Source organism: Lithobates pipiens, unplaced genomic scaffold, assembly GCF_037356315.1.
Source record: "Lithobates pipiens isolate NorthernLeopardFrog02 unplaced genomic scaffold, aLitPip1_a1.2 Scaffold_8, whole genome shotgun sequence".
In the NCBI taxonomy this organism is placed as follows: Eukaryota; Metazoa; Chordata; class Amphibia; order Anura; family Ranidae; genus Lithobates; species Lithobates pipiens.
The window spans coordinates 134,981,193-135,009,161 of NW_027507903.1; the positions used below are offsets into that span (position 1 = coordinate 134,981,193).

The window sequence follows — 27,969 nt, forward strand, 5'->3', positions numbered from 1 at the left end:
TAAGTACAAAACATTTTTTATTTATATAAAAAGACACAATCTTGCTGTACAGCATGGTCATCAGGAATCTTCCTTCTCCTGGAAGCTGTAAAAGGAATAAAAAAAAATAAAAAAAAGGAAGATATGAGAATTTAAGTTCATACAAACTTCTTCATGAAGGCCTTGTTCATACCATGAGCAGAGAACTGAGTTTTTCTGCACCAAGAAAAAACCCTCACATGACATCAAAACTGTGGTGTGAGCACAGACCATAGAAAAAACTGTTTACTTGTGTCTTTGCAGAGATCTATGTAAAAAAAATATGCATGTCTCTGTACATGGCATGAACAAGCCCAATATATTCTATACAAATGTAATCTGCACATTTTTCCATCAGTTTTTTGTACATATGGTGTGAACAAGGTCTAAGGAAAAGGATAGTAACCTGCAGCAGATGTTTTCCATGAAATGAAATAGTATTGGATGCTGAAAGTTATTGTACTTTTTTTTTTTTTTTTTTTAACCACTTCAATACAGGGCGTTTATACACCTTCCTACCCAGACGAATTTTGAGATTTCAGCGCTGTCGCACTTTGAATGACAATTGCACGTTCATGCTACACCGTACTCAAACTACATTTTTATCATTTTTTTTTACACAAATAGAGCTTTCTTTTGGTGAGATTTGATCACCTCTGGGATTTTTATTTTCTGCTAAACAAATAAAAAATTTTGAAAAAAAAAAAAAAGTTTTTTTTTGTTTCAGTTAGTTACAAAAATAAAGTAAGTTTTCTCCTTCACTGATGGGCACTGACAGGGCTGCAGTGACAGGCACTGATGGGCATCAATGAAGTGGCACTGATATGCGACACAGATTGACATGGATAGGCGGCACGGATGGGCACTGATAGGCGGCACGGATGGGCATTGTAGTGTACAGTATTGTAGGGATGGATGCCAATCAGTGCCAAACAATAATGCATGGTAATCAGTGATGCCCATTGTGGGCACTGATTGGCATCCATTATGGGCACTGACTGGAATCCCTGGTGGTCTAGGCATACCTGGTGCTGCGCATCCCTGGTGGTCCAGTGAGGGCATCCTCGGGGGTCAGAAGAGCAGCCGATCGGCTCTCCTCTACTCACGTCTGACAGACGCGAGTGAGGAAAAGCCAATCACCGGCTCTTCCTATTTGGACACGGCTGATCACATGGTAAAGAGTCTCTGTTAGAGATCGTAGTTGCAGTGTGTCAGACTGACACCCCGCAACAACGCTCGCCGCAATGCGCGCCCCCATAGCCTGATCACGTCATATGACGTCCGGTCAGGATATTAAAACCATTTTGTCACCGTCATTTTGCTATATGGCAGGCGGCAAGTGGTTAAATAACATTTTCTCAACCCATCAAAAATGCAAAAACAAAAGAAACTAGGACTAAATTTCCCAAAAAAATATACAAATATAGATGACTACCATCAGAGACCTAAATACAGTACTAATGAACAATTTCAAGTCAATTATTCAAGTATGGATTTCAAGGGGAACCCCCACGACAAAAAAAAAACAAAAAAAAAAAAAAACGGTGTGGGGATTCCCCTCGCCCCCAGATCTATATCAGACCCTTATCCGAGCTCACAGCCCAGCAGGTCAGGAAACGGAGTGGGGGGGGATGAGCAAGAAACCCCCCCCCAGAACCGTACCAGACCGCATGCCCTCAACATGGGAGGTGGGTGCTTTGGGGCAGGGTGGCCCTGCGCCCCCCCACCCCAAAGCACCTTGTCCCCATGTTGATTAGGACAAGGGCCTCTTCCTGACAACCCTGGCCGTTGGTTGTTGAGGTGTGGGGGGCTTATCAGAATCTGGAAGCCCCTTTTAACATAGGGTGGGGGTGGCAGGATCTGGAGTCCCCTATCTGAATGAGTATGGGGTACACTGTACCCCTAACCATTCAACCAAAAAAAAAATAAAGAAGCAGGACACAGGTTTTTAAATTAATTTATTAAAGGCAGCTCCAGCGTCTCTTCCGATTTCTTCTCCCCTCTCCGGCCTTTCTGCCTCCTCCGCTGCCATCCTCTGCTGCTTCTTCTCCACTCTCCACTGATGTCTTCTGCCTCTGTCAGGTCTTCTCCGCTGTCTTTTCGCTCTTTACCTCCATCTTTTTTCAGGGCATGATGGGGCAGTGACGTCATAAGGCAGGGCCTCTGGGTGACGTCACCCAGTGGCCCTGCTCCATGCTACTATAAGTAGTAGCACACCCAGAATTAAAGCAGGAGAGAGCGTTGAGTCAACATCAGAAGACGACAACAGAAAAGACCCAGCAAAAGAGCCAAAAGACAGCAGAGAAGACCCGGCAGAAGCAGAAGACATCTAAGAGAGGGAGAGGGAGAAGACCCGGAGAGGGCTAGAAGATATCAGCGGAGAAGAACCAGCAGAGGCAGAAGAGCTGGAGAGGAGAGAAGAAATCGTAAGACGCCGGAGCTGCCTTAATTACTTTAAAACCTGTGACCTGTGTTTTATTTTTGACACTTGTACCCCATACTCATTCACATAGGGTGGGGAGCCAGGATCTGGGAGCCCCCTTGCTCATCCACACCCAGTTTCCTGATCTGCCAGGCTGTGTGGTCGCATAAAGGTCTGGTATGGATTTTGCAGGGACCCTACGGCGTTTTTCAGCGTGGAGGTTCCCCTTAAAATCTATGCCAGACCGAAGGGTCTGGTATGGTCATGGAGGGGTAACTCATGCCGTCTTTTGAGTTATTTGCCGTGGAGTTTTCCCTAAAAATTCATACCAGACACCGTGCCTGGTATTGTTAGGGATTAAAGTCGGATCCCTGTTAACTGAAGTCGGATGGATGACGGACTTCAAGTCGCATCCACAATCGTACAACTGTCGTGTCATACCAATGTGAACCCGGCCTAAAAACTAAAAAAAGCCGATTGTTTTCTATGCACAACTGTACCAGATTCCATGTGCTCCTGTTTTAGTAAACCTCTCCTCTGTGTCCAGACAGGATCTGTTTTCCTCAAACAAAATGCTAAGAAAATGCATATTGTGTATACTGGAAAGGGGGAGAACTGATTTTTTTTTTTTGTAAACCACTAGAGTGCAGCAAAGGAAAAGTAATCTAACCAAATTTGTATCTGACAAATGTAGTCGTCCTTATCTGGAATTGAAGATTACAACACAAAATATCTGACATATGTACAAAAAGAACAGCATAAGCAGAACTGCACAGGAGGAAGTTGCCTTTGTGTGAAAACAAGAAGAGGAAGTCAATTCAGAAGAATGTTTGGCGAGTGGCAATCTTAAATGGGCAGGACAGAGAAATCTGTTACAGGCCAATACAGCTAAAAAGATAAGTTCACTTTCAGGAGCATGTTACATGTTGCACTCATATTTAGAGTGTGTAATGTATAACATGCTCCAGCTAATGATCAGGGGTGCAACGTTTTCCAGGCTCCTGCTGAAAAAATAAATAAATGCACTTTTTTCCCTGTAGAAATATTTGCATTTATAATTTTTCTTAAAAATGCGAACTTGGCTTTTAACCACTTGTCAACCACATACTTGTAAATATATGGCAGCAAGGTGGCTCTCCTACCCAGTAGGTGATACAGCACTTTCAGGTCTGGGGCACGTGCTGCTGAGTGGCAGGTACAGCGGACTCGATATCCGACAGCACCCGCCGATGCTTCGACACAGAGACAGAACAATGGTCTGCCTATGTAAACAAGGCAAACCGTCGTTCTGTCCGTAAAGAATACATTGATCCTGCATCTCTGCTAAGTAGGGGCACAGATCCATGTCTTTCAATAGTACAAGCACCTCCCCACAGTAGTAAATCACTGATCAGGCACACAGGTAACCCTTTCATTGCCCCTGTTAACCCCGTCCCTCCCAATGTCAGTGCATATTTTTTTTTTTTTTAGCACTGATCACTGTATTAGGGTCACTGTTCCCCAAAAACTGTCAGTGTCCCGAATGCCCACCGCAATATCGCAGTCTCACTACAAGTTGCTGATCACCACCATTACAATAATATATATATATATATATATATATATATATATATATATACACACACACACACACACACACACACACACACACACACACACACACACACACACACTCTTATTGGGATTTTTATTACCAAAAATATGTAGCAGAAAACATATTGAACTAAATGGATGAGGAGGTGCAATTTTCTTTTTTTCAAATTTTTTTTTTATTGGATATGTTTTATAGCAGAAAGTAAAAAAAAAAAAAAAAATACATTTTAATTGTTTTGTGGTTTACAGCACAAAAATTTGAAACTGCAGAGGTGATCAAATAACACAAAAGGGAAGCTCGATTTGTGGTGTGTGTGTGTGTGTGTGTGATCCACAACTCTACCCCCAGCTACATCACTAACCTCATCTAAATAGATCATCCAAAACTGTCCTCTTGGCTCCTCCTAAGACCTCCTCCTCTCCAGCACCCTCAACACCTCGCCTCATGCTCCACTACTTCTCCAATCATCTGGAAATCATCTGAAAGGTCTCATAGGCAGGGCCCTCCTAGCCATACGTATTGTATAAAATTGTACGATCTCCGTTTATTTTCTAAAGTGCTGTGCAAACTGTTGCCGCTATATAAATCTTGTATTAGAAGATTACATTTTAGCTATTATTTCTGTGTCAATTTGTGTCTTTCCTCCTCCCCCCCAGCATGCAACATAAAAATGAAGCAAGCAGGCAGCAATATATACAATACGCAAAAATCATGTATATATGTCCCCACTTACCGACACTGCACACAGGTATAGAAGACAGTTTGACCTTCATCGGCTGAACGCATTTGTCTTGTGTAATAAACCATTTTTTCATACCCACAGCGTGAGCAACGCCTGTCAATCTGAAAAAAAAAAAAAAAAAAAAAAAGCTGAATATGTCCAAAACAGAACAGTTATGAGGACTTTACAGTATGCAGAGAGAAATTAGGGAATACTCTGAGGGTCTGGCCTAAATCTGTACGGCTCCACAGAAGCAATAGCGGTTCAAAAATACACCTGCCCCACATTTTATTTCCACAGTTCACATTTACAATGTTCTTTATTCTTCTGCCCCATATATACACAAGGGAGTTCTCTAGGTGCCTGTAAAAAGTTTTGTTCATTTCAGACACTTTTTTTTGCCAAGCACTGGGTGGTAAAGGGTTAAATACTACAGGTGCTTTCATACGGTGTAATACTTATTTCTTACTCCAGTAGGGTCCTTGCACTGGTGCAACCGGTCCCCGCAAAGCCTCCTCCCTAAAGAGCTCCTAACCACAGTCGAACGCCCATGTCCTGCATATGCAATGCAGGTCCATACGCCATACAGACCTAATAGTGGGGGAGTGTGTATATCTGAAAAGCAACTGATTGCTTCCAAACACCTGACACCAACGATTGGGTACTACTCCTCCCAGGGACGCCGCTGGATGGGGCACTACTCCTCCCCTAATGCCAAAGATGCACGATTTACTCCCAATAGACACAGTCAACCCTCTAAGTCTGTAGGATAGTAAACTTGCCCTTTGTTTACAAAGTTTGGAGACCCCTCTAGGGTGTCTGTTTTTAGAAAACCTATAAAATGTTTTTGGGGTGTTATGCATAAAATTATTATTTTTTTAATTATTTTTTAAAACGTGCAAAAAAAAATAAAAAAAAAATAAAAAAAAAAAACAGGTTTGCCCGCAGGTGTGCGAAATTAGGAAGCAGCTCCCTATGGTAGAACACTGACAAGAGGAGCTGGCGGGGGACCCAAGAGGAGGATTGGAAGCGGTTCTGTGCAAAACCATAAAAAATAAAAAATAAAAAAAAAATGTATAGGTTCACAATCATTAACATATCATCCCAACTACCTAGTGTAGTGTACCCACACAAAATATAGCTTATGGTTTTTTTTCAGGGAAAGCTGGGCTTTCATTTGGTGGGCTCCTGTTTTTTTATTTTATTTTATTTGTATTCATTAATCAAAGGAAAAACAGGCACAAAACATTTTAAATGATTTATTTTTCTCTACACACGTTTACACTTTTTTGCCTCTGCAAAAGGAGAAAATATGTAATGCATAATTTTTTTATCCAATCAAAAAGGAGAAAACACAGGGGTGGGCTATACAGTGACTGATTACTATGATAGCTCTGTTTGGCTATCACAGAGATCAAGAGATCGTGAACCAGGCCTCCTGGTTCCCGATTATTAGTAGGAGACATGGAGCTCTCGGTAAGAGATCAGATCACCTGTTAAAATGTCAAGTTTCTGCGATGTAAATAAAAAATAAAAATAAAAAAAAATAATCAATAAGACAAAGAAATCATTTCAGAACTTTTTCCACCTTTAATGTGACCTATAAACTGTACAACTCAGTTGAACAACAAACTGAAATCTTTTAGTTAGAGGGAAGTAAAAATAAAACAATATGGTTGCATAAGTGTGCACACCCTTAAAACTAATACTTTTGTTGAAGCACCTTTTGATTTTATTACAGCACTCTTTTTGGGTATGAGTCTAGCAGATCTTCACTCTTTGCAAAAACACTCCTGCCAGATTATGAGGGCATCTCTTGTGCACAGCCCTCTGCAAATCACCCCACAGATTTTCAATAGGATTTAAAGCTGCCACAACGTGTCAACGTAATAGACTACGAAAATGTGTTGACATGCGTAAAAGGCGTAGACGGGTCACACTCGTCTCATCTCGCAGGTAATGGCGGCTACTGCTCCAGGGAATGGAGAAAGTTCCAGTCTAGCACGAAAAGCTTGACCATGACTTTCAAAAGTATGGGAATTCTTTAAACAGAGGCCAGATAAAATGGTCCTTTGTTCCCTTTGCAAAACCAAAATGGCGTACCACAGCAGCACAACTGCGATGCAAGAACACCTCAGAAGAAAACATCCTGCGCTCTCCGACCTCAAACGGACGAGCCATCTTTGCAAGTACTTTTTAGTTTTGGGAGTAATTACTACAATTGTGTTTTGGTCAAGATTAACCAATATGTGCTAGTAATTACAGATACATCATTTATTAGTGCACGCTCAGGGGTACCCATTTGTTGCTGTGCTGTGTGCTTTGCTAATTACTTTTTTGTAATGGCCATCTCACGTTTTTTTTAAATGTTTCACAAGGCACTTTGCAGTCCTCAGTGTCTTGCTGAGCTGGAGATCCCTCAGGGCATGGTTGACAACTGCAATCTGACCAGCACACCTGAGAGAAGAGATGCCATGCTTTTCTTCCAAAATACGCAGAGCAGTGACAACATTTGCACTGCAGCATTATGCAGTTACAACATTGGCCATGGATATCTCAAACTTTTTCTAATAGATGAAATACAATATTATAATCATTCATAATTAAACATAGTTATTAATCACATTCAGTTCATAATATTAAGCAGATTTACTACCCTACCCGTACCCTCTTTGAAATACATTACATTATTAGCATTGAGCATTCATAGATTTCATGTTGGTTAAACCTGGTTCCTACTTCCTAATGTTATTATTGTGTTTTTTCTCAGGAAGAGGCAAAGCTGTGTACAGGAGTTCTTCTTCCATAAAAAGGATGTCACTGTTTGCACACCCTAAATGGCCATTACACATACCAATAGCATACTCAACATGATTGTAAAAGATATGAGACCTCTATTGTAGACGGTCAAGGATTTCGTGAGATGATCAACACGTTTTACCCAGGATACACACTTCCCTCCAGGTCCCATTTCACTAAGCTGATGGAAAAGAAATATGAGGAGAATTTTGAAAGATTGAAAGCGTCACTCAAAGATGTGAAATCAAAAATAGCTCTCACTACAGACGCATGGACCAGCATTGCCACAGAGGCATACTTGGGTGTCACATGCCACTTCATCAATGAAGACTGGACTCTAACATCGTATAATCTGACCACTATGCCACTTGAAGATCGTCACACAGCTGAAAACATTGCTAACTGGGTGGAAAAGGCAGCTGAAAAGTTTGAGATATCCATGGCCAATGTAAATGTAGTTGTCCATGATAACGCTGCAAACGTTGTCGCTGCTCTGCGTATTTTGGAAGAAAAACATGACATCTCTTCTCTCAGGTGTGCTGGTCATACATTGCAGTTAGTTGTCAACCATGCCCTGAGGGAACCCCAGATCAGCAAGACACTGAGGGCTGCAAAGGGCCTTGTGGAACATTTTTAAAAAAGTGAGCTGGCCACTACAAAGCAACAACAAATGGGTACCCCTGAGCATGCACGAATGATGTATCCGTAAGATGGAACAGTACATTACACATGATCAGCCGCCTGCTTGAACAGAGGTGACCTGTGACTGCAACTCTTTCCGATCCTGATGTCACACCATGAGGGAAGGGCTTCCTGGATTTAAAACATGATCAGTGGAGCTTACTTGAGGAAGTGGAACAAGTCCTGAAGCCATTTGAGTGTGCTACTGTTTTCTTGAGTGGAGAGAGTCCTATGACTGCTTCCGCTCTACCTCCTCTGATAAAGGGCCTCCAAAAATCCATACAGAGCACAATTTGCGAGACAGCAGCAGTCAAAGCTTTCCAAAGTGTTGCTGCACAGGAGATGACATCAAGATGTGAGCGGGAAACTAAATTCAGAGATGATGGTTGAGAAAATATATTTATGTCTTATTGCAGCAGCCCTGGACCCCAGATTCCGCAAACTAAAATTCCTGCCAGCAGAGGACAGTTTAAAAGTTCACCTCAAGGTCCAAGCTCTTGCAGTGAAAAGAAGATATGAGGAAGAGCAAACGCAACATCGATGTGAGGAACAACGGTCAACCAGTGCAGACATGACATTTTCAGAGAAGAGGCAAGTGTCTGTTGGACACTTTGCTCGGTTCAGATTCAGATGTCAACCACAGTAATGGTGAGGATAACACGCCTGGTCACATCTAAAATCAAGAAACCCACAGTGAAGTTGTGAGGAATGAGATACACATTCATTTTATTGAGCAGGCTATTCCAAAGGAAGAAAATCCACTGAAATGGTGGAAGGAAAATGAAGAGGTTTCCCATCTTGGCCATGCTGGCAAAGAGTTACTTGTCTGTGCCTGCAACATCAACCCCATCTGAAAGGCTTTTCTCCGTGACTAAAAAAAAGAAGAAGAGCAAGCCTAACTTCAGAGCATGTCGATATGCCAACCTTCCTCAATTGTAATGCTATATAATATAGCATTGCAATGGAGTAAGTAACAGAGGCCCTCAACCTTTTGCACTGTTCATGTTGGGCTGTATTTATGTTGAGATGGCTGCCTTCAGGTAATCTTTGCACTGTATTGGCCATTATTTTTGCACAGTGTTGAGCAGTGCTTTTGTTGGGCCTGGCTCCTTGAAAACTTACCTTACAGGTATGTTTCACATTACAATTACAAGTAACACACCACAAAAATACTGCTCAACACTCTACAATAACACTATTTAATGATTACAAAGTGTTATTGTATGTTGACCAGCATTTTTGTGGTGTTACTTTATAAACAACACTTTAGGGCAACAGGCATAATGCCATATAAATTCTGCCTAAGGCCGCGTACACACGGGCGGACTGTTCACCCAACTTTGTTTGTCAAACAGTTTCGGCAAACAGTCCGCTCAAAATTAGCATGGACGGACATGGCCACACACGGCACTTTTTGAGCGGACTGTTTCAGCGAACTGTTTGCCAAACAGTTCGCTCAACTTTTGAAATGAACGGACTCGCCCACGTAAGGCGGAGGCAAATCCGCCCATTTCGAGCGCGTGTACAGGTAGGCGGGGCCCGCGAAGGAGACGTCGCGGGCTCCGCCGCCTGGAATGGACTTAAAGGGGAACCCCAACGCCGAAAAAAATCGGCGTGGGGTCCCCCCAAAGTCCACAACAGACCCTTGTCCGAGCACGCTACCCGGCCGGCCAGGAAAGGGGGGCGAGCGAGCGCGCCCCCCCTCCTGAGCCGTACCAGGCCGCGTGCCCTCAACATGGGGGGGTGCCTTGGGGAAGGGGGGCCACGCGGCCCCCCCACCCCAAAGCACCTTGTCCCCATGTTGATGAGGACAAGGGCCTCTTCCCGACAACCCTGGCCGTTGGTTGTCGGGGTCTGCGGGCAGGGGGCTTATCGGAATCCGGGAGCCCCCTTTAAGAAGGGGGCTCCCGGATACCGGCCCCCCACCCTATGTGAATGAGTATGGGGTACAATGTACCCCTACCCATTCACCTGTAAAATAAAAGTACCCAAAAAAAAAAAACACAACACACGAGAAAAAATATTTTATTGCACAGCTCCGGGGGTCTTCTCGCCGGACTCCTCCGCTATCTTCGTGTAGCTCTTTTGCTAGCGGAGGAGTCCGGCTTTCTTCCTCCCCGCCGCCGGCCTCTTCTCCCGACTTCGGGGGTCTTGTCCCCCTCTTCGGTTCTTCTGCCGGGCCACCGCGCCTTCTTGTAGCTCTTTTGCAGGCGGTGGCCCGGTCTTCTGTCGCCGCTGCCTTCCGTTCTTCTGTCGCCGCCTTCGGTTCTTCTGCCGGGCCACCGCGCCTTCTTGTAGCTCTTTTACAGGCGGTGGCCCGGTCTTCTGTCGCCGTCGCCGCCTTCCGTTCTTCTTCTTCTTCTTCTTGTTCTTCTTCTTCCCCAGGAGATGTTGACACGTCGCTCTCTCCGGCCGGAATGCCAGAGCCGCGCTGTGCGGTCACTTATATAGTGACAATGGGGCGGTGTCACATGGTATATGTCACATGGGTTGGTCACATGGGTTGATGTCACATGGGGACTATGACATCGTAAGGGGGCGGGGTCACCATGTGACCAACCCATGTGACATATACCATGTGACACCGCCCCATTGTCACTATATAAGTGACCGCACAGCGCGGCTCTGGCATTCCGGCCGGAGAGAGCGACATGTCAACATCTCCTGGGGAAGAAGAAGAAGAACAAGAAGAAGAAGAAGAACGGAAGGCGGCGACGGCGACAGCGACAGCGGCGACAGAAGACCGGGCCACCGCCTGTAAAAGAGCTACAAGAAGGCGCGGTGGCCCGGCAGAAGAACCGAAGGCGGCGACAGAAGAACGGAAGGCAGCGGCGACAGAAGACCGGGCCACCGCCTGCAAAAGAGCTACAAGAAGGCGCGGTGGCCCGGCAGAAGAACCGAAGAGGGGGACAAGACCCCCGAAGTCGGGAGAAGAGGCCGGCGGCGGGGAGGAAGAAAGCCGGCGAGAAGACCCCCGAAGACGGAAGACCCCCGGAGCTGTGCAATAAAATATTTTTTCTCTGTGTTGTGTTTTTTTTTGTACTTTATTTCACAGGTGAATGGGTAGGGGTACATTGTACCCCATACTCATTCACATAGGGTGGGGGGCCGGTATCCGGGGGCCCCCTTCTTAAAGGGGGCTCCCGGATTCCGATAAGCCCCCCGCCCGCAGACCACGACAACCAACGGCCAGGGTTGTCGGGAAGAGGCCCTTGTCCTCATCAACATGGGGACAAGGTGCTTTGGGGTGGGGGGGCCGCGCGGCCCCCCCTTCCCCAAGGCACCCCCCCATGTTGAGGGCACGCGGCCTGGTACGGCTCAGGAGGGGGGGCGCGCTCGCTCGCCCCCCTTTCCTGGCCGGCCGGGTAGCGTGCTCGGACAAGGGTCTGTTGTGGACTTTGGGGGAACCCCCACGCCGATTTTTTTCGGCGTTGGGGTTCCCCTTTAAGCCCATTCCAGGCGGCGGTTGCAACTGTGTTTGAGCGAACAGTCCGCCCGTGTGTAGGCTACTTTCGAAATGAGCAAACTGTTCCCGCTCGGAGGAAAGTCTGCTCATTTCGAGCGCGTGTGAAGGTAGGCGGGGCCCGCGACGGAGACGTCGCGGGCCCCGCCTACCTTCACACGCGCTCGAAATGAGCAGACTTTCCTCCGAGCGGGAACAGTTTGCTCATTTCGAAAGTAGCCTACACACGGGAGGACTGTTCGCTCAAACACAGTTTCAGCGGACAGTTTTTCGGAATTTCCGAAAGACTTTGTCCGTCAAACTGTCCGCTGAAACTGTCCGCTGAAAGCCCACACACGAGCGGACTGTCCGCCCAAACACTGTTCAGCGGACAAGGTTGGGCGAACAGTCCGCCCGTGTGTACGCGGCCTAACACTTTGCAAAAGATGCATTCTGAAGGCATTATGTGGTTTAAAGTAGTAAGGTTACCACATAATGCCTTTTGAATGCATCTTTTGCAAAGTTAGGCAGAATTTATATGGCATTTTCATGCCTCATGCCCTAAAGTGTTACATTTTATTTTTTGGCACTTTATTTTTGTATATGTCTTTCATGTGTTTTTGCACACAATGTTGAGCAGCAGTGCTTTTGTTGCATTTATATGGCATTTTTGAATGCTTCCGGCTCTGAATTAATGGCAATGCCATTATGGCATTATTCGTTCCTGATGCTAAAGTTTTGTTTACATTTTATTTTTGGCACCTTTGTATACTGTAAAAACTTCAACCACATTGAAGTATTTTTTGGAATTTTTTTTATAAAAGTTGAAATATTATATTAGAAGTTTTACTTATTTTTGTAACGTTATCCAAAGGATTAATTAGCTAATCACAAAAAGAACACACTAGATTAAGTAAAAATAAAATTATTGTTATAGTCGATGACTAATCAAAAAAAAAAAAAAAAAAAATTGATAGATTTGTCGACAGGCAAACTAATCGTTAGTTGCAGCTCGAATAGGATTCAGATTTGGTCTTTGGCTGGGCCATTCCAAATCTTTAATCTTTTTCTGGTGAATCCATTCCTTTGTTGATTTGGATGTATGCTTTGGGTCGTTGTCATTCTGAAAAATGAAGTTCCTCTTTATGTTCCGTTTACTAGCAGAAGCCTGAAGGTTTTGTGCCAATATTGACTAGTATTTGGAACTGTTCATAATTCCCTCTACCTTGACCAAGGCCTCTGTTCCAGCTGAAGAAAAACAGCCCTGCCACTACCATGCTTCACGGTGGGTATGGTGTTCTTTTGGTGATGTGCAATGTTGTTTTTGCGGCAAACATATCTTTTGGAATTATGGCCAAAAAGTTCAACCTTGGTTTCATCAGACCATAACACATTTTCCACATGCTTATGGGAGACTTCAGATGTGTTTTTTGCTAGGCTTGGATATTTTTTTACATCACAAAAAAAAACCTGACATTTTAACAGTGGTGTGTAGACTTTATATCCATTTTATGTGACCCCACAGAAGAACCAGTTTCGTGGGGACACATAGTGGGAAAATTATTTGATCCCCTGCAGATTTCGTTTGCCCACTTACAAAGAAATTAACGGTCTGTATTTTTTATCATAGGTGTATTTTAAAATGAGACAGAATATCAACCAGAATTCCAGAAAAACACACATGATACAAATGTTAAAAAAAATTGAGTTACAGGTCAGTGAGTAAAGTATTTGATCCCCATGCAACCAACAAGTAATCTGGCTCCCAGACTGCTTACAGTATGTGCTCATGTGGTACACAGATTAGTCCTGTCAATGTAAGAAGGTGCTCCTAACAACAACTCATTATGTGTATAAAAAAAAAAAAAACCCACACATACACACAACCTGTCCACAGAATCTTTCTTCCATTCAAACCTCAACACCATGGGCAAGACCAAAGAGCAGAAGAAAAAAAAAAAAAAAAAATATGAAAAAAAATAATTATACAATGTTAAAAAATGGAGTTGCAGTTCAGCACGTAAAATAAGTATTTGATCCCCAAGCAAAACATGTACTTAGTACTTGGTGGAGAAACCCTTGTTGGCAAGCACAGGAGGCAAGACGTTTGTGGTAGTTGGTTACCAGATTTGCACACATCTCAGGAGGGATTTTGGTCCACTCTTTTACAAATCGTCTCTAAATTCTTAAGTTTTCTTGGCTGACGCTTGGCACCTCGAAGTTTTTGCTCCCTTCATACATTTTATAGGATTACCGTATATACTCGAGTATAAGCCGAGATTTTCAGCCCCTTTTTTTTTAGGGCTGAAAGTGCCCCCCTCGGCTTATACTCGAGTCACCGCCGTCTGCCTACACGATCAGCATGTCGTGCAGACAGACGGCGGCCATTCCACTATTCAAAAGCCGCGCCTCCCTGTCTGATAGGCGGAACACTCAATTTCCCAGCAGTCAGTGGTCCGCCTATCACGGACATCCGCTCATCCTCATACTACGGACGAGGATGAGAGGATGTCCGTGATAGGCGGAACACTGACTGCTGGGAAATTGAGTGTTCCGCCTATCACAGACGGAGGCGCGGCTTTTGAACAGTGGAATGGCCGCCGTCTGTTACAGACGAGAAGAGGTGCGGCGATCCTGGCATGTTTTTACATGCAGATCGCTGCAGAAGGACAAAGGCACAGGACACAGGTAGGACGGACACACAGGGATGGACGGACACACATGTCTCACCCTCGGCTTATACACGAGTCAATACGTTTTCTCATTTTTTTTGTGGTAAATTAGGGGCCTCGGCTTATATTCGGATCGACCTATACTCGAGTATATACGGTAAGATCTGGAGACTGGCTAAGCCACTCTGATCTTATTGTGATTCTTAAGCCACTCCTTTGTTGCCTAGGTGGTATGTTTTGGGTCATTTTCATGCTGGAAGACACATCATCAGTGTTCTGACTGCGGGAAGAAGGTTCTCATCCAAGAATTTACAATACATGGCCCCATCCATTGGCTCCTCAATGTGGCAAAGTCAGCCTGTACCTTTAGCAGAGAAACAGCCCCAAAGCATAATGTTTACACCCATGCTTGACTGTAGGGATGGTGTTCTTAGTGTTATTGTCAGCATTATTATACCTCCAAACACGGCGAGTCAAGTTAATGCCAAAGAGCTCAATTTTGGTCTCATCTGACCACAGCACTTTCTCCCAATCCTGCTCTGAATCATTTAGATGTGTTCATTGGCAAACTTCAGACGGGCCTTTACACGTGCCTTCTCAGAGAGGGGGACCTTGTGGGTGCTGCAGAAACTCAATCCATGGCGGCATATTGCATTACCAATGGTTTATTTGCGGACTGTAGTCCAAACTGCCTTGAGGCCATTCACAAGCTCCTCCTGTAGTTCTCGGTTGATCCCTCACTTTTCTCATGATCATCCTTACCCCATGAGGCAAAATCTTGTCTGGAGCTCCAGACCAAGGGCGATTGATGGTCATTTTGCATTTCTTTCATTTGTGAAAAATTGTACCAACAGTTGTCTCCTTCTCAACAAACTTCTTGCTGATGGTCTGAAAGCCCATTCCAGCCTTATGCTGGTCTACAGTCATCCCTGACATCCTTTGACAGCCCTTTGGCCTTGCTCATGATGGTGAGGTTTGAATGGAAGAAAGATTCTGTGGGCACGTGTCTTTTATACACATAACCAGTTGTCGTTAGGAGCACCTTACATTGACAGCACTAATCTGTATACCACATACTGCAAGCAGTCTGTGGGAGCCAGAATTATTGTTGGTTGCTTGGGGATCAAATACTTATTTTACTCACTGAACTGCAACTCAATTTATAACATTTGTATCATGTGTTTTTTCTGGATTTTTGGTTGATGTTCTGTCCCTATCATTTAAAATACACCTATGACAAAAAATTATAGACCATTCACGTCTTTGTAAGTGGGAAAACTTACAAAATCTGCAGTTGATCAAATAATTATTTTCCCCATTGTGTGTGTATACGCGAAGGCGTTAAGCTTACATAAAATAATTGAGTGATAAAATGTGGGACTGATTATTTCTACTTCTTTTAATAGATTGATGATTGTATCCATGGTATGTGCACAGTGAGAAAAAAATAAAAAGTGTGAAAGGATGGAAAAAGTGAATCACACAGATCATCGTATATATCCCTTCTGTACCGAGCACCTTGACAATTATGGCCCCAGTGGCATTTGTAAACTGGGAGTGCTGCTGCTAATTAAACACTTGAAGACTACAAAGATCTACAATCTGTAGTGGGCAGTATAGCATGCGTGTACATGAGCAGAGTTGTGCATTAAGCACTCAGGGTGATCGTCTTACCAGGGGTCCATTTAAGGCTCCAGTCTCTTCCGTCTCACTTGACAGTGCAATGGTGTCCAGTTTGTTAAACATTACAGATGTCTGAACATACTTTCCCAGGAAATCTATAGGAGAAATGGTGTATTGTTGTCAGATTACAAAAATAAAGTTTCAGGTCTGTAGAGGACTACAGTGATGTAAAGTGAAAGGAAATCTTTTGAAAGAGAAGCACCACTATGCAAGGGTCAAATGCTCATTATTTCTGGGGGGTAGAGGAACTGGGCTCAATTACTTACTCTATTCCCTGTTCCAGCTTTGTCCTCCCAAAACGGGGCGTTTAACAGAACAGAAACGAAGGTCAGTCTCTCAACGTGGACACCTTTTCTGGTGACAAGAGTGGAATTCCTTTTTTTTTTTTTTTAAAGAGATTTCCTTACATTTTCAGGACAAGTAGTAAAGAGAAACCTCCGAAACAGGACACAGACAGGAAATAATAGACTTTTGACCAATCAGGAATTTTTTATTTTATTTTTTTTTAAATAGACTCCCCACCCCAACAGCAATAAACATGCAGCACAGGCTGCAGGGCTCAAGTTTGCTGTCCCTCACAGTACTACCTTTCACCACAAGATGTCCTCAGTCTTCATTCACTCTGGCAGACTGAGGGTATGAGAGGAAAAAGAGCAAGGGGATGAGATTTGATATAAAGTAAAAGGTAATTATAAAATTAGTTGGTAAATATATAAGGGTTTAGATCAGGGGTCTCAAACTGGTGGCCCTCCAGTACATACATAAAAAGGAGATACAGAAATGTAACATTGGTAACAAAAAATAAGGATTTTTAGGGACTTTATTGAAATCATGTCCTGGTAAAGGTACATGTAATTCCATCCCTAGGGACTTTGAGTGAAACCATGGCCTGGTAAGGTCCTGCGTTTCCATCCCAGTTCATTGAGAAAAAAGAGAGGAGAAAAAGGGGGCGGGACTTCGTATGGAGTAAGAAATAGTTGTAAAGTTAATTGGTGAGTATATAGGAATTGAATTGATTGTAACAATAAAATACACATAGAAACCAGGTACAGAGCTCCTGATGAGTGGCTCAAAAGCCACGAAACGCGTAGAGCTACAAACTGCCGTGTCCCTACCATCACTTATTTGAGTCTCAATTTATTATTGTATCATTTTTAATTACTGACCCAGGGAGGCAATAGGTCTTGCAGGTTTTACTGTGTCAAACATTTTATTTAATTCTTTCTTTGGTGAATTTTGGAATTTGATTGTTAATTCAGTATGAGTAATTGATGTTATCAATAAGCTTAAATATTGTACCTTATGATATTGATGTTACATCTCTGTACCTGGTTTCTATGTGTATTTTATTGTTACAATCAATTAAATTCCTATATACTCACCAATTAACTTTACAACTATTTCTTACTCCATACGAAGTCCCGCCCCCTTTTTCTCCTCTCTTTTTTCTCAGACTGAGGGTATACTATGATTTCAAGGTGTCATGGGGACATCACCACAGCACCTTTCATTCACAATGTACTGATTATTATTAGACAGGATTTATATAGCACCAACAGTTTGCGCAATGATTTACAATATAAAGGGAGACAGTACAGCAACAATACAAATAAATACAATAGGGTAGGGAGGGCCCTGATCCTGGGAGCTTACAATTATTAGTATTATACAGGATAGAACCAAACAGTTTGCTCAGCACTTTACAATCTAATGGGGAGGGACAAGGGGTACAAAGGGTTAATAATGGTGAGGGAAGAACTGATGGCAGAAATAAAAGATTCAGTTGTTAGCTGAAGGCAGGATAGGCTTCCTTGAAAAAGATGAGTTTTTGGGGACTGCCTAAAAGTGGACAGAGTAGGAGATAGCCAAATAGATTGGGGTAGGGAGTTCCAGAGGATGGGAGAGGCTCAGGAGAAGCCAGGGAGATGAGCATGGGAGGAGACAATTACTGCGCAAATACTGTGCGGGATAAAGAATTGCAACGACCACTGTTTTATTTCCTAGGTTCTCTGCTAAAAAAAGAAAAAACAAAAAAAACAAAACACAATGTTTGGGGGTTCTGAGTAATTTTCTAGCAAAAAAATATGATTTTAGCAAGTGGATAAAGGCAGAGTTATAAATGGCTTTGTAAGTTGTTGTTAGCCACTTACCTACAGGGCACTTACACCCCCTTCCTGCCCAGGCCATTTTTCAGCGGTCGCAATTTATATTGGAAATTGCGCAGTCATGCTACACTGTACCCAGATGAAATTTTTATCATTTTCTTCACACAAATAGCGCTTGGTGGTGTTTAATCACTGCTGGGTTTTTTATTTTTTACAAAACTTAGTTTCTGTCAGTAAATTTTGTAATTAAGTAATTTTTCTCCTTCACCGATGTGCACTGATGAGGTGGCACTGATAGGCTGAACTGGTGGGCATTCATGAGGTGTAGGGCTGAAACAACTAATCGATTAATCGACAACTAATCGATTATGAAATTAATCGATTACCATTTTCATAATCGAATAATCGGCCACTAACATAATGGGGTTAACAAACTATAATTAGCACTTTATAGTACAAAAAGAGCAAATCGCTACTGTAAATATTACTTTCACTGTCCCATAGTACAACATTAACCCCTTACAGTAGCGATTATTTGCTCTTTTTGTACTACCGTGTTTCCCCGATAGTAAGACACCCCCGATTGTAAGACGTATCGGGAGTTTCAGAGGGGTCGGCTAATATAAGCCGTACCCCGAAAGTAAGACATATGTCTTACTTTCGGGGAAACACTGGGGTATTGCCGCCTCCAGTGGCATACTAAGAGTGGGGCGGGGGGTGCGGGCCGCACCGGGTGCCACACCCTGGGGGGGGGGGGTGCCAGGCCAGCGCCCTCCCCCTCCGACTGAAGAGACAGCGCCGTTCTAATCAGTCTCGGGCAGCGGCTGTCACTCACAGCCGAGCAGAGTGAAGCCGCCTCCCCCTCCTCTTGTATGGCTACACAGTGCTGTCCATGAAGGAGAAGGAGGGGGAGGCGGCTTCACTGAAGCCGCCTCCCCCTCCTCCTCCATACACAGCACTGTGTAGCCATACAAGAGGAGGGGGAGGTGGCTTCACTCTGCTCGGCTGTGAGTGACAGCCGCTGCCCGAGACTGATCAGAACGGTGCGACGCAACCACAGAGAAGGGGATTATTGCGCCAGGTCCCGGATCACTGCCGACAGGTGTCACTGGCTCTGTGTCCTCCCGGTACAGGTCAGTGCTGGTCATACAGAGAGAGACCAAGGAGGGGGAGGGGGAGGGGGGGTGTGAAGAGATTCTCTGCAGCTCTTATTATGTAACCGCAAGATGCAGCTGAGGAGGACTACAAGTCCCAACATACCGGGCTGTGTGGGCTTACAGTTCTCCTCTGCTGAGCATAGCAGCTTTGTATGCTTGGACTTGTAGTCCTCCATAGTGCAGCCTTGCATGCTGGGACTTGTAGGCCTCCTCTGTAGTACAGTGCAGCCTTGCATGCTGGGACTTGTAGTCCTCTGTAATGCAGTGCAGCCTTGCTTGCTGGGACTTGTAGTCCTCTTCTGTAGCGCAGTGCAGCTCTGCATGCTGGGATTTTTTTCCAATACAAGACATACCCCGAAAGTAAGACATAGTGGGGCTTTTGGGGATAAAAAGAAAGTAAGACACTGTCTTACTTTCGGGGAAACACGGTAATTTTAGTTTAACCCCATTATGTTACTAAACATATCAGACCTGGGTCACACCTCTGTTTTTTGGTGCTTTTTTTTTTTCAGAAACACAATACAGTTCATTTACATGGTTTCCTATGGGACACATTCACATCCATGATTTTTTCAGATGCTGCGTATTTGGAAAAGACAAGGACTTTTTTTTTTTTTAACGCAAAATGGTGCTATTTTGTTTTTTTTGGTTCAATATATTTCAATGGAGAAGCTGCAGAAAAGCATGCAATAATGAGTTTTTGTGGCAATTTGTGTTTTTTAATCTGCCCAACAACAAATTGGCCAAAAAAATATGTAAAAATGCAAATTGCAGCAAAAAAAATTTTTTTTTTAAGGTTATTAACCAATTATTTGATTAATCGAAACCATAATCGGCCAACTAATCGATTATGAAAATAATCGTTAGTTGCAGCCCTAATGAGGTGGCACTGATGGGCATTGCTGGGTGGCACTGATGGGCATGACTGATAGCCAGCACAGACTGGCATCACTAATGGGCACTGATTGGTGGCACTTATGGGCAGTGGTGGGCACCAATTGCTGGCACTGGTGGGCCCTGATTTGTGGCACTGGTGTCAGATCAGTGGTGATGATCAGTACCCCGATTACATGTATAGATGTCTCCTGTGAGGATATGCCGATTACCGGCATCTCCGTGTTTACAATGTGACCAGCTGTGATTGGACACAACTGATCACATGGTTAAAGAGCCGCAGACGTGGCTCTTTACAGAGATCGAGGTCACACTGTGTCCTAGCAACATGGCGCGGCTGCTGTGGGATGTCGTCATAGGACGTCGTACCAGAACGAGAGCCGCACTGCCCCGCCGCCATTTGACCGACTGCTGCTGTTATACGTCGGCTGTTTCAAGATATCGTTGTGGCAGCAACTAGCTGTCATAATCCCCTTCTTCAGCGGGCAGTCCGCGATTAAAGCAGTCTCTGTGGCGGAATCGCTGCAAAGTCACTTTTATCGGCGGCGGGGTGATCGGGTCCTGCCACCCTGTTAGGTATGGAGATGAGTGAGGGGAAGATGGCCCCCACCCATTTCCATACTGCAGGGTGGAAGCGACGTCAAAACGTCACTACCGCTCATAGCTCTTAAAGCAATGTTTTTGTTTTTTTCCAAATGACATTTAATTTTTTTTTTTTTTATTATTGCTTTTTGCCCCCAGATCTCATATTTAAGAGGACCTCTCATGCCTTTTTTCTATTACAAGGGATGTTTACATTCCTTGTATTAGGAATAAAAAGGGACACTTATTTTATTTTTTAAAGAGCAGTGTAAAAATAAAAAGGTAAAATAAATAAGAAAACAACATTTTAAACGATCCCCGTCCCACAAGCTTGCGTGCAGAAGTGAAAGCATATATGAATAGCACCCCCGCAAATGAAAACGGTGTTCAAACCACACATGTGAGGTATTTCTGTAATCGTAAGCACAAGAGCAATAATTCTAGCTCTAGACCTCCTCTAACTCAAAACATGCAACTGGTAGGCCGCGTACACACGCACGGACTGTTCGCCCAACTTTGTCCGTCCAACAGTTTCGGCAAACAGTCCGCTCAAAATTAGCATGGACGGACATGGCCACACACGACGAACGAACAGTTTGCTGAAACCGTGCGCGATGACGTGAACGGCACGTACGACGGGACGAAAAATACGACGTCCTATACACTGCATTATAGCTTTCGGCGTGAAAATCCTTTCTGAGCATGCGCGCAACTTTGTTTGACGAACAAGCCTACACACGGGCGGACTGTTCGCTCAAACAAGGTTTCAGCGGACAGTTTTTCGGAATTTCCGAAAAACCTTGTCCGTCCAACTGTCCGCTGAAACTGTCCGCTGAAAGCCCACACACGAGCGGACTGTCCGCCCAAACACTGTTCAGCGGACAAAGTTGGGCGAACAGTCCGCCCGTGTGTACGCGGCCGTAGAATTTTTTTTAAACGTCGCCTATGGAGATTTTTAAGGGTAAGTTTGTCGCAATTCCACGAGTGGGCGCAGCTTTGAAGCGTGATATGTTGGGTATCAATTTACTCAGCATAACATTTTTCACAATATTAAATATATATATATATATATATAAATAATGGGCTAACATTACAGTTGTCTTATTTTATTCATTAAAAAAATAATTTTTCCCCAAAAAAGTGACAAAAATTAATGCAACGAGCGCCATTTTATTCTCTAGGGTGTTAGAAAAAAATATATATAAATTAATGTTTGGGGGCTCTAAGTAATTTTCTAGAAAAAAAAAAAAAATTTATATAATATATATATATAGATAGATAGATAGATAGATAGATAGATAGATAGATAGATAGATAGATAGATAGATAGATAGATAGATAGATAGATAGATAGATAGATAGATAGATTTTAACTTCTAAACAAGTTTAAAAAACAAAGGCCCAGTCCTTAAGTGGTTAATGTGCTTCTTGAGCCACTCCTTTGTTGCCTTGGCCGTGTGTTTTGGGTTATTATGCTGGAATACCCATCCACAACCCAATTTCAATGCCCTGGCTGAGGGAAGGAGGTTCTCACCCAATATTTGATGGTACACTGCCCCGTCCCTTGTCCCTTTGATGTGGTGAAGTTGTCCTGTCCCCTTAGCAGAAAAATACCCCCAAAGCATAATGTTTCCACCTCCATGTTTGACGGTGGTGATGGTGTTCCTGGGGTCATAGGCAGCATTCATCCTCCTAGCAGAGCGAGTTGAGTTGACTATCCAAAATAAAATAAGAAAAAGTTTTTCTACTTTAAGCATAGAGTTTTTTTTGACCATTAGACCCATATAGGACCTGTAGCAGACTGTGCATGTGAGGGATCAAAGGAGCGGCATCAGGAGCTGGCTGTGCAGACAAGGAAGACACAGCCAGGTCCCCATATCAAGAGGGTGGTGCATGATGGGTCATGTGGTAGGTAGGAAAAGGGCAACGCAGGACTCACTAGGCTTGTAGGCATGTTTATCCCGCATACAGCATCCAAGGCAAAACGGGCCATACAATATTCAATTTTATTTCCTTTAGCCAGGGGTTAAAGGAAAGAAAATCACTCAATTCCCCCATTAACACAGACATTGTTGATGGGGGAAATTGCTCCCGTTGATAGGGTTGCCACCTCATCCTTTTAACCTGGAACACATATCATTTACACAGGTTCTGAGGCTAATTTAATGCAGATAAAGCAGAAGAGTTTAACCACTTGTTTACTGGCCACATTTAGCCCATTTCTACCCAGGCCAATTTTCAACATTCAGCCCTGTCCCTCTTTGAATGACAATTGCACGGTCATGCTACGCTGTACCCATATGAAATTTTTATCATTTTTTTTTCACACAAATAGAGCTTTCTTTTGGTGGTATTTAATCACCACTGGGTCGTTTTTATTTTTTGCTAAAAAGACTAGAAATTGAGGAAAATAAATAAAACTGTTTTCATAGTTATAAAATTTTGCAAACAGAAAATTTTTCTCCTTTAATGTGTGCTCATGAGGCAGCACTGATAGGCTGCACTGATGTGTACCAATAAGGCGGCACTGATCAGGAGACACCGATGAGGCCTGGTCACTGAGCACTGAGAGGTGGCACTGGTGGGACCGATGTCCCTTTTACAGAAGCTGGTAATCGGCTTTATTTTTTTTTCTCCTCAAAAAGAAAAACCGATTACCGCCTCGTGTTTACATCATGTGGTAAATGGCCAGGAATGCCCCTTTACCTCGATCTGTGATCAGCAACGTCCCAAAGACTCTGATCACAGAGGGTTCGCGGGCAGCAGGAGGACGTCCAGGAAAGACCCTCCTGGCAATCTATTCCCACGCTGTAGCCGTCTTTCGGCTATAGCACGGGTGCTCAACCTGTGGCCCTCAGCTTTTGCAGAACTACAAGTCCCATGAGGCATTACGAACCACTGACAGTTACAAGTATGACTCCCAAGAGGCATGATGGGACTTGTAGTTCCACAACAGCTGGAGGGCAATAGGTTGAGCACCCATGGGCTATAGCAAGAACACCATGTGGTTAAAAAAATTAAAAAAAATGGAACTTCCACTTTAAGCACTCCTCGCCCCCTTACATGCCATATAATTTTTTTGGGGGGGTGAAACGGGTACCTAGTTTTGACAGGTACCCAGCTCCCACATGCGCTCTCTCTCCACCTAGGCGACCACAGGTCCCAGAAGATTGCCCAGCTACTGAGAAGGCACATGTAAGCTGTCACAGCCAGGTGCCCACATTTGCCATGCCGGCGCGGAGAGGGGGGGGGGGGGAGAGGAGCGAGGTGGCCGCATCGCTGGATCGTGGGACAGGCGAGTGCTTATTAAAATCAGCTGCTACACTTTTTGTAGCTGCTGACTTTTAATAAACTTAAAAATTTGTGGAACTGCACTTTAAACACTTCAATACCAGGCACTTTTACCCCCTTCCTGACCAGGTCAATTTTCAGCTTTTAGCGCTGTCGCACTTTGAGGGACAATTGCACGGTCATGCAACGCTGCACCCAGATGAAATTTGTATATTTTGAGACAGATAGAGCTTTCTTTTGGTGGTATTTAATCACCTCTGGGTTTTTTATTCTTTGCTAAACAAATGAAAAAAATAAAAAAAAAAGTTTCTTAGTTTCTGTTATAACATTTTGTAAATAAGTATTTTTTCTCCTTCACTGACTGCCATCTCCCCTGTGAGGAAACCAGGCTTATCTGCTCTTCTCACTCACTGCCAGTTTGAGGAGAGAAAAGCTGATAAGAAACCGCCATTTTCTATTTACACAGTTGATCACATGGTAACGAGCCTGTGTCACAGGCTCTTTACCGAGATCGGTGATGTGGTGCGTCCGAGGGACACACTGCAACACGGATCGGCGTGCACGAGGGGCCTGTTCTAAAGGATGTCATATGATGTTCAGTCAGAAAGGTAAAGCCCCCACTCTGCCTATAGCAGAATCATGGCCGCACGAGGGCTTTTACACCTTAATAAGCCACAGAACCTGTGTAATTAATACGTGTTCAGTGGCAACCTACCCATTGCATTATTGTGCTCTGAAAGCAGCAGGTTTCCCAGCTGTCAGAATGCAATGATTGCTGCTGCTATGGAAATGAAAGCTCATGATTCCTCTTTCAGGTGGACTTTGGATAAAGGATGAGTGAGGAAGAGAGATGAGCAGACATCCCAATCCTTCCGCGAGGTACGAGTCTCCCGCATTTCGGCTTCGGCTCCCTCACACCCGCAAGTGTCACGCGATGTCCTGGCTGCAATCCTGGGTGGGTGAGTGCAGGGTGCCCACATGTCCTGGATTGCCCGGGACTGTCCTGCAATAGAGATGTCTGTCCTGGGTCTCGGGCGCCTTCATTCCAGGACAATACAGTGTCCAGGAATGACATAGCGGACACAGCCAGTGCAGCCATTGGGCATCATACACTGACACAGACCTACCTGCAGATACAGACTGGGATGGGGTGGGCAGAGGAGGGACTGCGGCTAGGGGTCTCTCTCTTATCTGCCCCCCGTGTCAGCACTCCCCTCTCTATCATCTCCACCCAGCTGTCAGCCGTCCTCTGTCAGTCGCTTTCTCTCAGCCACCATCTGTCAGTCCCCCCCATCTCTGTCAGTCCTCTCTCTCTCCACACCACCCTCTCTCAGCCCCCCTGCCTGTCCACCACCCTATCGCTGAGCCCCCTCTATCAGTCCCCTCCCTCTCTCAGCCCCCCCGTCAGTCGCCCCCCCCCCTCTCTCAGCCCCACTTACTAGTTTCAAGCAGAAACACTGCACATACTGACACCTACCACCATGAACACTTCAAATCACTGAAGTGGTCATGGTGGTTAGAGTGTTCCTTTAATATCTTTAAGTAAAGCTGTGTATACTGATTGCATTTCATTTGATTATCACCTAGTTGTGTTAAATTGGTGGGGGTTAAAACTCCCTGAAATGAGGTCGGGATGAGTGAGGAAGGTGAGACGAGGGGGGAAGAGGGGGAGGGTTTGAGCAAAAAGAGGGAGGGAGTTTGAGTTTAGAGAGGGAGGATGGGCAGCGAAGAAAGGGGAGAGTGATGAGTTTGGGGGGGGGGGGGGAAGGACGAGGGAAGAAAGGTGAGTGAAGAAGGGTGGGTGGTTGAAAAAGGGCGATGAGTTTGGGGGGGGGGGGGGGCGAGTAAGGAAGAAAGAGGAGAAGAAGGGGCGAGATGGGTGGAGAAGAAGGGTGAGATGAGTGAAGAAAGGAGGAGGAGGAGAGAAGAAGAAAGGAGGAGGAGGAGAGAAGAAGAAAGGAGGAGGAGGAGAGAAGAAGAAAGGAGGAGGAGGAGAGAAGAAGAAAGGAGGAGGAGGAGAGAAGAAGAAAGGAGGAGGAGGAGAGAAGAAGAAAGGAGGAGGAGGAGAGAAGAAGAAAGGAGGAGGAGGAGAGAAGAAGAAAGGAGGAGGAGGAGAGAAGAAGAAAGGAGGAGGGAGGAGAGAAGAAGAAAGGAGGAGGAGGAGAGAAGAAGAAAGGAGGAGGGAGGAGAGAAGAAGAAAGGAGGAGGAGGAGAGAAGAAGAAAGGAGGAGGAGGAGAGAAGAAGAAAGGAGGAGGAGGAGAGAAGAAGAAAGGAGGAGGAGGAGAGAAGAAGAAAGGAGGAGGAGGAGAGAAGAAGAAAGGAGGAGGAGGAGAGAAGAAGAAAGGAGGAGAGAAGAAGAAAGGAGGAGGAGAGAAGAAGAAAGGAGGAGGAGAGAAGAAGAAAGGAGGAGGAGAGAAGAAGAAAGGAGGAGGAGAGAAGAAGAAAGGAGGAGGAGAGAAGAAGAAAGGAGGAGGAGAGAAGAAGAAAGGAGGAGAGAAGAAGAAAGGAGGAGGAGAGAAGAAGGGTGAGATGAGTGAAGAAGAAAGAGGAGAGAAGAAGGGTGAGATGAGTGAAGAAGAAAGAGGAGAGAAGAAGGGTGAGATGAGTGAAGAAGAAAGAGGAGAGAAGAAGGGTGAGATGAGTGAAGAAGAAAGAGGAGAGAAGAAGGGTGAGATGAGTGAAGAAGAAAGAGGAGAGAAGAAGGGTGAGATGAGTGAAGAAGAAAGAGGAGAGAAGAAGGGTGAGATGAGTGAAGAAGAAAGAGGAGAGAAGAAGGGTGAGATGAGTGAAGAAGAAAGAGGAGAGAAGAAGGGTGAGATGAGTGAAGAAGAAAGAGGAGAGAAGAAGGGTGAGATGAGTGAAGAAGAAAGAGGAGAGAAGAAGGGTGAGATGAGTGAAGAAGAAAGAGGAGAGAAGAAGGGTGAGATGAGTGAAGAAGAAAGAGGAGAGAAGAAGGGTGAGATGAGTGAAGAAGAAAGAGGAGTGAAGAAGGGTGAGATGAGTGAAGAAGGGTGAGATGAGTGAAGAAGGGTGAGATGAGTGAAGAAGAAAGAGAAGGGAGAGACGAATGAAGAAGAAGAAAGGATGAGAGAACAATGGAGAGGAGTCCAGCTTGTCCTCCTTACCTGTCACTTGTGTGCGGTGGGAACAGCAGGGACAGATGACTGTGTCCGCAATACCAGGAGGGGGCAGCACCGAGCCGCAATCCGAGCAGAAGTCAGACTCCGAGCTGAAACACGTGCGTGTTGAGTCCATCCTATGGGGGAGGGGAGAGTACAGACATGTGATCGGGGTGTGAGGACAGGACACCCGGGGAGAGAAGCGCTATAAGCGGCCTCTCCGCACCTCCTATGGCGCACACACACCCCGGACCCAGCATGACATAACATCGGACACCTCGTTGTCTCACTTGGTGGATGACATCATCTTCCATATACCGATCACTCACATTCTACTTACCCGCTGCCCTCACCTCAATAACACCCGCACTATCGCACACCACCACTTGCTGCAACTATTTCAAGTCCTGCTCTCCTACCGATAACCATAGAGTCCTACAGCCATGTGCTCACAACGCCCTCTGCTGGCTACAGCCCGCCACAACCGCCCGTGGCTGAATTCCAGTAGTAATAATACAGAAATGTGGGTGTTATCTGCAGAAGTTTTTCGTGTATTTAAAACCAAAAATATAGAGAAAGCTTTGTTTTTATTTTAGTAAGGGAGGGTTATAACCCTGTCAGTGTTTTTCCCCATCTGTATCCAATTTGTGAGATTTCCATTCACTTCCTGTCCCATAGCCAAAACAGGAAGTGAGGAAATCCTGGGGTGTCACCAGAATTAGTGTCCCTTTTCGAAGATTTTCCCTCTACTTCTGTTCTGGTGTTAACCCAAAATGTGGGATTTTCTT

General features: G+C 44.7%; 1 protein-coding gene across 2 annotated transcripts; it reads right to left on the reverse strand.

Annotated features, from left to right (window-relative positions):
- Positions 1-27,670, reverse strand: POLR1H (RNA polymerase I subunit H). Of its 2 annotated transcripts, none has more exons than XM_077473259.1 (5): positions 27,522-27,670; positions 27,188-27,318; positions 16,024-16,127; positions 4,768-4,877; positions 1-85 (listed from the first exon to the last, which is right to left on the reverse strand). In XM_077473259.1, exons 2-5 carry the CDS (start codon positions 27,315-27,317, stop codon positions 61-63), a joined length of 369 nt encoding a protein of 122 aa, XP_077329385.1. In that variant the 5' UTR covers position 27,318; positions 27,522-27,670; the 3' UTR covers positions 1-60. The 2 variants fall into 2 exon arrangements, with proteins under 2 accessions (XP_077329385.1, XP_077329386.1); XM_077473260.1 differs by having other exon boundaries at positions 27,535-27,654.
- Positions 27,671-27,969: the final 299 nt, after the last annotated feature.

Coding starts and splice junctions, on each gene's coding strand:
- POLR1H (XM_077473259.1), bottom strand. CDS start 27,317: ATGGACTCAACACGCACGTGTTTCAGCTCGGAGTCTGACTTCTGCTCG. Junction 16,128..27,187: donor CCACCGCACACAAGTGACAG/GTAAGGAGGACA, acceptor TTTCTCCTATAG/ATTTCCTGGGAAAGTATGTT. Junction 4,878..16,023: donor GAGCCTTAAATGGACCCCTG/GTAAGACGATCA, acceptor TTTTTTTTTCAG/ATTGACAGGCGTTGCTCACG.